This window comes from Zonotrichia leucophrys, chromosome 5, assembly GCF_028769735.1.
Source record: "Zonotrichia leucophrys gambelii isolate GWCS_2022_RI chromosome 5, RI_Zleu_2.0, whole genome shotgun sequence".
Lineage (NCBI taxonomy): Eukaryota > Metazoa > Chordata > Aves > Passeriformes > Passerellidae > Zonotrichia > Zonotrichia leucophrys.
In genome coordinates, this window is record NC_088175.1 from 30,318,599 (window position 1) to 30,330,696 (window position 12,098).

General features: G+C 41.9%; 1 protein-coding gene across 11 annotated transcripts in view; it reads right to left on the bottom strand.

Annotated features, from left to right (window-relative positions):
• The window catches only part of DPF3 (double PHD fingers 3), a 166,814-nt gene that overhangs the window by 83,468 nt on the left and 71,248 nt on the right, over positions 1-12,098 (bottom strand). For all 11 annotated transcript variants that reach the window (XR_010440400.1, XR_010440399.1, XM_064713768.1 and 8 more), the window contains exon 3: positions 11,218-11,325. Coding sequence is in view for 9 of the 11 variants with exons in the window: in XM_064713768.1 (XP_064569838.1) it covers positions 11,218-11,325 (108 nt within the window). In the remaining 2 variants the exon portion in view is untranslated. The remainder of the gene's footprint in view (positions 1-11,217; positions 11,326-12,098) is intronic.

Genomic DNA, 12,098 nt, shown 5'->3' on the forward strand with positions numbered 1-12,098 from the left:
TTTTAGTACTATATCTGAGCCCGCTTTCAAAATTTGTCTTTTGCTCCCATCATGCTATGCTGTTGATTTTAGGCTAGCAACAAAAGGATTTTCACTACAGCTCTTTAGGACATGCATAGGATATTAATCATGAGCATATATTTTCCTAAGACCTAAACCCCATACTTGCCAAGGGCATTCACGTGCATTCACAAGGACATAATTTCCATCAAGAGGGGTAAAGTTTTCATCCTTTCTCCTACATCAAGAATCATAGCTTTAGCTGATGGACATCACTGCTCTCTGTTGTCTTTATCAGAACTACCTATCTACAACAGCTAAGGTCCCAGGCCTAAATTACCTGGTTTGTTTAAGGGGAACCATGTTCCAAGTGCATCCTAAATGAGGTCTCCGGTCTAGAAGACAATGGACATAAAAGCCATATCTACCTATTCCAGTGTATTGCATCAAACCCTCTTCCCTAATGGAGTTCATCACTGGGAAGAGATGCTATGGCAAACACCAATGGTGTCAGAGTCCTGAGGAATAAAACACCTGTAAAAAACTATTAGTCAATCAAATGCAAAATGCAGGGAATACTAAAATTAATCATAATCTAGTAAAAACATACTTAATATCTCTTGGGTATGAGATAATTATGAGGCTGTAAAATGTTTACTACAGAGAATGGGAATGCAGAATGGAAATTTCTGCCAGGGAAGGTTGAAGGAGGTACAGGGATGTGGGAGGGGAAGTCATCATAATCTCTCCATTCTACTCTCAGCAGTTCTATAGAGCTTGACTTGTAAGAGTCGAAACTGAACGTTATATTAACATTTATTGCTCATTCCATTATATTATGCATCAGGAAAATAACATCTGCTATAAATATTAGAATATTTCATGCTACAAATCAATTTAATTTGCTGTGTGTCAGAAGAACAATAAAATTTAATAAATAGGGGGCTTAAACCATTTTTTATATAATTATATTCCATAATATCTTTGCTAGGTTTTGTTAACATTTTCTTCTATAAAGCAGCACATGAGTTCTACCATACTGTTGACCTAGTAGGCCAGTGACTTCACTAGGCTCTGTGCAGGATGCTGAGTACCAAACCTGCAAGTCTGGTCCAACCCAGTACTTTACATGTAGATTTACCTTTAAGCATGTGACAAGTCCCATTAATTACAAAAAGATCACTCATGTTCTTAAAGCCCAAGCTCAGGTGCTTTCCTTTGCTGGGGTTAGAGAGCTTGGCATCTTATGAGACTAAGCCCTGGGGACTTGATCCGATAAACCCTTTTTCATGTGATTACCAGAGAATTCCAAGAATTATTCATATGAACACACAAAATAGATGCAATGAATTAGATTAAAAACACCCATTTCCTAGGATCTTGTGTCCAGTACTTGCATTGAAAGGTACCTGTGCACTGCAAAAACCCTTTTGACGATGTGGCTTATCCTTTCTCAGCCATTTTTACTGGCTATACTTAGAAAAGGGGCAGTAGGTTTGCCAGGAAAGATGTTCTAAGACTCCTACAGGGCACACAGCTTCCTGTCTGCCCCTCCCCATGCTGGAGAGCTGGTGATTTGTGCCTTGAGGGAAATGGATCTGAAAGGTTCCAGCATTTCCCCAGGCACCATCCCCTGGTGCTTCCCCAGTGGTTTTTCCCCATAGCCCTTTTTTCTGGTAAGCTTTGAGCTTACCTTCACTCCCTTCATTTTAAGGTTAAATCTGTTTATTTCATAAATAAATAATCCTGAAGGTTACTTACACACATCGATGTTAACTCTGTAGCAGGGGGATAAATCCACAGTGTTCTGTCTCTCCAGGAGGAATAATGTGTCTCCTGGAGACACAGCATTCTCAGTCAGGCCTTGGCAGCTTGAGAGGCACATGAGGAATAACCTTTTCCCAAAGACACGTCCTAGCAGCCAGATGTAGGTCAAAGACAGTAGCCAAGAACAGAGAAAGAGCAAAACAACGGGCTGGATGGCTCGGAGAGGGTGGTGGCACCACAAGGAAGCTCTCTCTCAAGCAGCCCAGATATTTCAAGCCAAATCCATCTCAGCTGCCTGAGACATCTTGCAGATCAAGCCCTGAGACATGACCTGCAGTCACACTGTAGAGGCTCCAAGGAGACCAACAGCACAATTCATTCCTTCCATTTAACGGCCCACTGTAATGACCAGAACATTTTTTCAGAACAGCCTGCCTCTAAAGTCATCATAACTCTATTTTCACAAATATACTAAATACAGCTAAGATGATATAGCAGTGGGGAAAAAATAGCTGTAAGTGGCTGCACTGCTTCTGAAATTACAACTGCCTTGTGTCTGTGGGATGCTACACATGCAGCCTATGTTCCATTCCCAGTGATAAGATCCAGAGAACTCAGAAAACTAGATTTAATAGCTTCCAAAATTGCCTTATCTTGTTCAGTTGCTGCCTTAGCCTGATGACTAGAGCCAAAGGGTCTGGCTTCAGTGGGCTTTTGATCAAAACCCAGAGGGGTTCCAAAGCCCAGTAGCTTTATCATGCATCTCTCTGCTAATTATGCAAACTGGCTCAGCCACACAAGAACCAGGAGTAATCCTGGGTGATTCATACAAGCCATCTCAGCTAAACAACAGAGCTCTCCTGGTAAAACTTTGAATATAAAGTTTGTATACGTTTAATACGTGTAGTGACCTGTTCCAGATCTTACAAATGAAAGAGAAACTATTTACACAAAGTTAATCCTGTAAATTCTACCAGCATGACTGTGAAGTTAAAAAGCAGAAACAATGTTTTTGTTTTCTTGACTGGACTATTTATAGAATGTTATCTGCTTTTCTAGAAATGAGTTTTACTTCCATAACTGCAAAATCATGAAATTCCATTTGGGGGAAAATACACTGAGCTGAATTAGTCTAAGAATTTGCAGCTTATCACATGTAACAACACCAAGCAAGAGTAGCACTTTATTTGAAGGAAAGGTTACCACAGCCCTGGCAGCCATGACATACAGAAGGCTGGCTCCCCAGTGGCCAGAAAAACAAAGCAAGAAGAATTACACAGTGCAAAACTCGACATATCTTTCCAGCAATTATACTGCACAGCCAGCCTTGCAAAAACTGGCTCAACAATTCACCTGTGGTGAGTCTCTTTATTTGTATATATGGGTGTGTAACAAATTCCTTCTTTTTTCATCATCATCCTGGTACCTATAAGTCCAGGCTGTGCACCAGAGCTGGTATACTTCCATACCAGTTTTGCAAGTATTTCTGCTGATGGCCAAAACATTTAACACTGGCACTTTGAGGGCTTGGCAAATAGCATGATTTATTCATTCATTTCTTTTTATTTAGAGGCCTCCCATACCCCTTCCAATCTCTCTAAGAGTATTTATTAGATATCTGTTAGGTACTCCTCTGAGTTAAAGGAGACTGATGTTTTAGTACCTCCATTTCATACACTGAGAAGCTGAGAGAAAAAGACATATTCCATTGGCTCTGGTCCTGTGTGGAGCATAGGAAATGCAAGGATGTGGTGGTGTGGTATGACTTGAAGTGCAGGGATGGGCACCTCTGCTGCAGGCTGGCAATGGGACAAATGCATATTTCACTGCATGACTTCTATATCGTGATTCTGTGTCAATGAATACATGAAGAAACAGACAGGTTCTCTATTATTCTCAGTGCCATGTAAGAAAAGAAAAGCAAACTTTATCTGGCCAGAGATCTGGACCAGGAAAGGTCCCTGCTCTAGGCAGAACTGAAAGGTGGTGGATGAGGTGGAATAAACTGGTTAAATGTGTGTATAATAGAAAGAAGCTGATTCACAAGGAGGTCCCACACAGATGAGTTTTCTCTTGGTGACAGAAAGTCACTTTTTCTGTAACACAAGTCATAGCTGGATGTGTAAGAGCCTTAAAGCAGCAGCTCTTGCCTGTGGTGCCATGCCCTGCTGTGAACACAAGATTAGTGGAGAATTGGAGCCTACTGTTTCGATTAAAGAGCATCGATGGACCAGTCTGTAAGCTGCAGGCTCAGCTGATGAATAAACACATACTAAAACATAGGCCAGAAACCCAAAAGAAAAGGCCCAGCAGAGTCAATATTTATACTTGCACAAAAACCCCAGCAAAGACAGAAACCTGACACCTCTGGCAGCCCCACTCCCAGATTTGGGTTCACAATGAGAAGCTTCATTTTGTTCCAAAGTGCTATGGAAACACGACGCACATAGGTGCATGACAGACCAAGACACAGAAGTATGACACACATAGGCACATGACACACCAAGCTCAGGACTCAGCACGGTCAGGGCGCAGATGTGTTTTCTAACAAATCAAATGGGAACTGAAAACCATCCACCCTCCCCATCCCAAAAAGTTACGGGATTTTCCTTTTCCTCTGCACGAGGTGACAAAAATGAAGACGGGTGAGCGTGGGTGGGAAGGAGACGCGCTCCAGGCTCAGGCGGCCCGGGCGCTGTTCCCGGCACACGCCGTGTGAGCGCGGGCCGCTCCTGCCGCGGGGAATTCCCGCTGGGAGCGGCCCCGGCGCGGAGCTGCCGCTGCCCGCCGCGCCCTCTGCCGGCCGCGCCGCGCCGCTGCAGCCGCTGCCGGCCCCGCCGCAACCGCGCCGGCCCCCAACGCCCCCAAACCAGGGACGCTTCAATGCAGCACGACACACGGGGAGAGCTGGGGGTTCTGCTTGCTTTCTAACGCAAAGTACTTCGGAGTGCAGAAGGACTTGAATTAAAAGCAGACTTTAAATGACACTTTCATTTCAGAATTCTGGAGAGCCAGGAGCAAAACTCACAGAAGTTTGCTAACAGACTATTAAAATCCATCTTACATGAGAAATCCAGACCAAATCATCAGAGAAACAAACCTGCTCCTGTCAATTCAGCTCCACCCTAAATGCAGGGTTCATCATGGCAAATGTTGATAAAGGCCACAAACAATTAAAAAAAAAAAAAACACAAAAAAAACCAAAACTAAAATAAGCTGTACACAGAAAATTGCTTTGGTAAATTCACATGTGCAGAAATCTGTCAGAAATCTGAACAGCTGATAGGTTTATATGACAGCCTCCTTCAGGAATACTGTATCCAATTCATCTGCATATTACAGACGCACTTATTTGGCACCACAATTATTCTTCCAGTTATGGCCCTAAGATGGTCTTAATGGACCTTAAAAAGGAGCCACAGGCAGGTTCTATAACATAACATGACCTTTAATTACAGAGATAATAGGAAAACTGTCAAATAGAGGAAAAGTTTTTGTTAAGAGATGTGCCTCTCTTTACAGTGTTCATAGCAAAACAACACTGCTGTCTTGTCGTACAGAACAGGAACCACTGTGTCATTGTGTAGAAATTGCTGAAATCAAAAGTGAAACTAGAATATATTAACTGGCTTATGGAAGAAAAAAATGGAAAAGGAAATTCTCATGAAATTAAGTGTTTTGAATTATTATTAGGCTCTAACATCTTTGAGTGAAACAGGGCATAGAAACCAGGAGCAGAAAAAATAACATGGAACTCAGCAGCACAGTGTTCTTTCTGTGTTCTTGGGTTTGATTTCCAGCTGCACCTGGAAACCTCTGGTTAAAACGTCACAGAAGTAGTTTATTCCCGTAGTTGCTCATTTCTCCATTTTGGAACCAAAGTACTTCCTTCACTATATTTTGTGTATCTGGACTGTAAGCATATGGCTGAGAGGACTTCACAACAACCCCTGGGATGATGATCTAACATGCTGCTTGAATCTCCAGATGCTATTGTACAAGTGATACCACTGCAAACTCTGTTCTTTGCTTTTTAATGTCATCTTGACTTTATCTTGGTGAAGTGCCCCATCTTAAAGACCACAGACCTCCACAGACATGCTGAGTATATTTCCCCAAGAGTTGGGAGCACTCCTCACTTCCCAGGAAACACACAGTACCTTGTACCATCAGTCACAGTCTCCACAAGGTAAATAGAGATGCTTTAAAGAGATAATAGCTTATCTGTAAGGATTTAGTTCATTCATCCACAAGCACGCTCACCTAGGTATACCCCATATGTCAGACTAAAAACAGATCAGGCATTGTTCAGCTGGAACTAAAAATCTGTTTTCAGTACTTGCTTCAGACAACTACCATGGTTCATAATAGCAAATGAAAAATACTTTGGTTTGCTTTTACTATCCAACAATGGGTAAAAAAACCCCATTTCTGTAGTTCAGCTGAACACCAGACTGCTCAGATATAAGAGGACAGACACTAGCACAGGACCCCAGCTCATTCTCAGCACAGTGGTAGCATAAACAAACCCTACTTCACACCCTCTGAGTGGGTGGGAAGGCTGCCCACTCTGAAATCTCACCGTGGGCTTTCAGTCCAAAACCAAAGGACATCAGTAAATCGACACAAAAGCATTACAGTCATATTCTTTAGACTTACACACCATGTGAAATAAAAGCTCTGTAGGTATGTATGTGTGCACCTATATTTAGCCATCTTGTAAGACTGAAGTAGGACACTACCAATTTAAACTCCACTAGAGTTTTTGGCCACACTCACTGTATCTGTTCTCATCTGCATAAGTGCAAAGCTTGGGTAATACCTGCCTGTCAGCAGGGTTTACTGTAGGTAATAGCACTACCACAATTTTGATAGCTAACCCAACACAGAATCATGATACTACCCAGCACCACGAAACCACTAAGTATATAGGACAAGGATCAATTATGATTTCAAGGAGCCTTGGGTCTAATCCAGGATCTCCCTCTCATTTCTAGCCCTCTTTCCAACTGCTCTGATTTTGCCAAGAGCCAGAACCATACTGCTCACATTCACAATACCTGCAATTCACATTGGTGGTACAGCTAAAAATTCTCCTTTTTCTCCCACTTCACTGGAAGTCAGGCTATCTAGCTCAACCCTCTCCCTCACCCATTCCCAGACTTCTCAAGCACAGGAGCTCAGCTCTCTTTTTCCTCTTTTACTGGGCATAACAGGCAGCTGAGTGAACGTGGAAGCATGAGCTAACTACAGCCCTCCCACTGCTCTGTGCTGAAGTGCTGTGAAAACACCACAGCTGATTCTGCAGAGAACCAGGCTTCCCATACTTGGTTGAACAGAAGCTTAGTTTCACAAATATTTTATGAGTATCAGCACCTAGTAAGCTTAAAACTCTGCACTTAGGAAATGCATCTGGGAAAATATAATTCAAGAGTGCAGGACAGGCTGTGATCTGCCTGGCTGGGGAGCAGCTCAGGGACCTTGGTGTCCCGGTGAACCATGAGCTGAACAGTGTGCTGCTGTACCAATAAAAAAATAAAGCCAGCAGGATGCTGGGTTGCATCAGCAAGGACATCACTAGCAGAGATAAGTAATTATCATGTTCAGTGCTTGTCAGGCTACACCTGGAATACTGTGCTCAGTTTTGGTCCCTGCAATACAAAAGAGATGTGGACAATCTGGAGGGGGTGAAGGGAAGGGCTACAAAGATGATCCAAGGCCTGGTAAGCCTGCCATGTCTGAGAGAAGTGGGTTTGTTCAGACTTGAGAAGAGAAGGCTTAAAGGAGACTTTATCACTTTGTTCCAGTATTTAAAAAGTGGCTACAGAGATGGAGACACCCTTTTTACAGAGTCACATGAACCATATGAGGGCTACTGGGTACGGGTTACTCTTGGAGAAATTCCAGTTGGAGACAAGAGGAAAATTTTTCCCATTGAGAACAATCAGCCATTGGAATAATCTGCCCAGGGAAGTGGTAGATTCCCCACCACTGGACAGTTTTAAGATTTGGCCGTACAGGGTGCTGAGACATCTTGTCTAGACCATGCTCTTGCCAAGAAAGGTTTGACCAGATGATTCCAGAAATCCCTTTCCATCTGCTATTTTATGAACCTATGAAATCACAGTATTGGCAACATGACAATATATTGCCCATGGCCCAGGATTTGTTTCAAATCTGTACCAGTTTTCATTGGAGTCTTGACTGCTACATTATAATGACTCAAGTAATAGCTCATGCCCATTACAACAATGAACTCTAGGCTACACTTGAGCCATAATGCTTGCTTTTGATGGTAAGAATATGACTTACAGATGAAAGATGAAGATCAGGCCATATGAAAGTAAATGTCAGGAATACTTAGTAAAAATACTGAAGATCTGATCCGAATACTGACTGTATTGTCAGTAAAGGCACTATCATAACTAGGTGTTGGCAATACTTTATTTCTCCTGGATAGGCTACTGGATGGGACGGAGGATGCATAGAAATAGCACAAATATGAACATTGCTAGACCCTTGAACAAACCACTTTAGTGGGGCAATGCATCCATGTAAGTCTGAATACAGTGGCAGAGGAAAATAGACATCTAAAGGCTGCATCAGCAATTCCTATTCCAGTGTTCACACCTGCAAAACTTTGGCTGTAACTATTCTTAAAACCAAGCACTTATTTTAAACCAAATAAAATCAACATATCAGGACAAAAAAACTACCATCTTCTATTAAGAAGCTGACATCAACTCACCCCAGGAAAAACATTACAGTGCACCTTCCATTTTACAAAAAACAGCAGATCATTGGAGCATGATTATTTTCTTCATTAGATTTTGGTATTACCAAATGCGAAACTCTCACTCACTGAGTTGCGTCATGCACTACATAAACTGCAAAAGTAGGCTAAAACTATACTATACTATTACTAAATGATCTATTGTACCCTGGAACTGCTGGCAAGACAATAGTTTGATTCTACTTACTGACCAGCCCATGACTAGCTATGACTTACCAAAACAAAACCCCTAGGTCTTTGTCTCTCCTGAGTTACGTAGGTGTCTTCTGAATACAGGAACTTCTGAATACGACTTTTTGCTATAATAAGCCACTTTGAAAGCCCAGGTGCAGTCCAAGCAAGTATTCACACCCCTGGTGCCAATCCCATCGACTGCTGGACTGCAACTTTTGAAGAAAAGATCCTCTTCTGTGTTTGTTACCGTGGCTGTTTTACAAGAAGTACTTCTATGCAGTTAACATAATACAACTAAGGTTTAGCCCTAATTTGATGTTGTATAATTGTTACATGGCTTGTACATGCCATATAACAATTATAAAAATCTATCAAAATATATTAACAATTTCACAGCCTCCTCTATAAAAATCAATTATTTGCATATTAATTAAGCATAAGCACTTTCTAGCTGCTAAGAAGAGCTCTAAGGAATGAACATAATGCCCAAGCCCTAGGTGGAGGGAAACTATGAAACATATAGATTAGATTTCTTTCAAATTTATTTTGTATGTCCTACAGCTGTCATCTCTGTGCTTTTTAATAGATCTTAAATTTCCACATCTTTTCCCCACACAACCATCTGATGTTTAACTGAGGACAAAGAAGTCAGCATTAGATAGCTTCCTAGGTTCAGCATTAAGTTTTACAACAGTCTTCTCCAAAACCTACAGTTTTTCTACTGTCCATGTTACAAATAAATTATACTCTCTTTCTCCCAAATTCTCAAAAGCTACCTTTAAATGGAGGTCCAAGGTGTTCCATAGATTTTACACTTTCAGATCAGAGAAGGGGAAAATCCCACTTTTGGCTACTGAGTCTATTCTGGATATGCACAGATGGAGTGAAACTGGTATAACTGATAAGAAAAGTTAATCACTAGATAGAAATTGGTTGGAAAATAGATTTAAATGGCAGAGCAATATAACTCGCCTTATTTGGTTGCCACTGGCAATGCAACAAAAGTAGCACTCCTGAGATGCAGAAGAGATGTTTATAGCAGGAAAACAACACAGAGACAGACATGCTGAGGTCTCTTTATCTGATAACTTTGTGGTAATTGCCTTTCATGCCCTGTGGCATGTGGAATGTGCTAATTTGGCATTCAGTGAGTATAGCAAAGAGTAATGCAAACAAAAAAGAGTCAAACTCTACCCTGCTTTACCTTACAAAATTACCAAGGCACAGCAGTACTGGCATCATCACAAAGTCTAAGGTAGGCACTTTTACGAGCCAACATCATCCTCTTCCTAGAGTCCAGTCTCATTTTCATCAATGTACGTGACTGATTTCATCAGCTCCTTCTAAGCAAGTCTGCTGTGAGGTCTAGTTCTATTTTCTGGCTGAGATTTTGCCCTTGGTTTGAACCCCAGCTGATTGGTTATAGGAATTTCTTCCTCTTTTCCAACTGTCCATTGATGTCTCCTATACTGAAGGTAGGGAATTTTGAAAAACCTTGATTCTGTTTCTACCAGAATCAACAGGAATTTTGCCTCTGATTTTAAAGGGTTTTGAACTTGCCTCTGTTGCTCTTTCCTCTCTCTCCACCAACAACTGCATAGAAGCAAAGTCATCAGTATTGCTGAGCATAGCTCAGTTCCCAGGCACCTTCTTCTGTCAAACAGGTTTTTTAAATATTCTAATTTACATTTGGGGGTTTTCTCCTGTACTTTTTATACTGACAGTGTCTCACCTCTTAAAAACCACATACAGCTGTGAGTATATGTGTTCCCTCTTTCTCATAATAGCTGACCCCAGAGACAGCAAGCCTTTATTACAAACTGCAAGGAAGAATGCACAACACTATGCTCTACCTGACACATCTGCAGCTCCTCCACATCTGCTTTACAGTCACTCATTCAGCATCCAGACTCATCACTTCACATAGTTTAATTGTGGAAGAGTAGCAAGGACAGGAAGAATGAAAGAATAATAGACAAAGGTACACATAAAGTCAGACAGAAATACACAAATGTGTATTTTTTATTATTTGTTGTTCATAATCTGGTCACAGCCCTCATCACCAGCCCCACCAAGAAAAATCTTATCTTATACTTACTGTTTCACACACACAGTGGTCTCTTTCACAAAGATTAGGCAGCAGATACCAGTGAGACTTTGCACTAGTAAGTCACTGAGGAAAAGTTAGTAATACATTGATTCTTTACATCCTTGTTAATTTTCTAATAGAAGCCAGGATTCAACCCTACAGAAGATAAATTCAGTTCCCCTAGCATTCAATACAACTTGTTCACATTTTTGTAAGGGATGAGTTGTATGCAGAGGGTTTGGTGGTTATGGTTACAGCAAATCAAGTAAGATGCAACAGATGCAATGAGAAATGGTTGGAAAGCAGCAAAGATAAAGTGCAAGGTCTAAATGCCAGGTTTGCATGTATGCCAGCTGCTCTGCAGCTCGGGAGAGGCAGGCAAACAAATACTTACCAGGTTTAATTTCCAGCAGCTTCAGCCTGGAATCCTCAGGGGGATGCAAACGCCTCTTTTTGCGCCAGCAACGTGCTGGGTATGTGTACAGCTGACCTGGGGCCAGGCCTGAAGATTAAAGGCAAAAAATTAATCACATTTCAGTTTGTAAACCACAAGCACCATCTCTAGCATCTTTGTTCTTGCCCTTCCAGCATCTCCTTGTTCGAGGGTTCAACCTGCAAATCATGAGGCAGAGCTACACACTCAAGGCATCCAGTGCTCCTGAGGCTCTTCAGCACCTCTTGGGATCAGGCCTACAGAGAATCTAGGTCTCACTTAGACACTTCACTCAGCTCACTGAAACCAGAGCTGCACATAAATAATTTGTGATTTCTTCAGGGTAAATAGAATTTCAGACTCTCCTGGGTCACAAGGGCGATGCCTCCTCCACAGGCAGAGAAAGCCCCTGGAGAGAGAAGAGATGAAGTTCTGGCATGCAAATCTTGAGGCCCTGATGCACAGAGCAGGTCAGGAAATTTGTGTCTTCGAAACGGGAGCAAACTAAGACCCAAGAGGTCTGACTCTGTATTTTTGTTTACATTCTGGACTTCTGTTTGAATACTAATTCTTCATTTTGACTCTTACTTCCTCATGCAAATATTCTGAATGAGGGAGGACATACACCAATAATGCTTATATCACAGCATATTCCCTTAAATCACATTTGGCATCACTGGCTTTTGAGCTGCCCTGGCTCTCCTGACAGACACCCTTCAGCCAATATTCAAGCTGTACTTTTCTCGCCTGCATTCAGGACACAGCAGGGCTTTCTGAATACATCACTGCTAGGGGCACAGAAGCACACTGACAAGTGCTTCTAAGTATCCTCAACTGCCCCA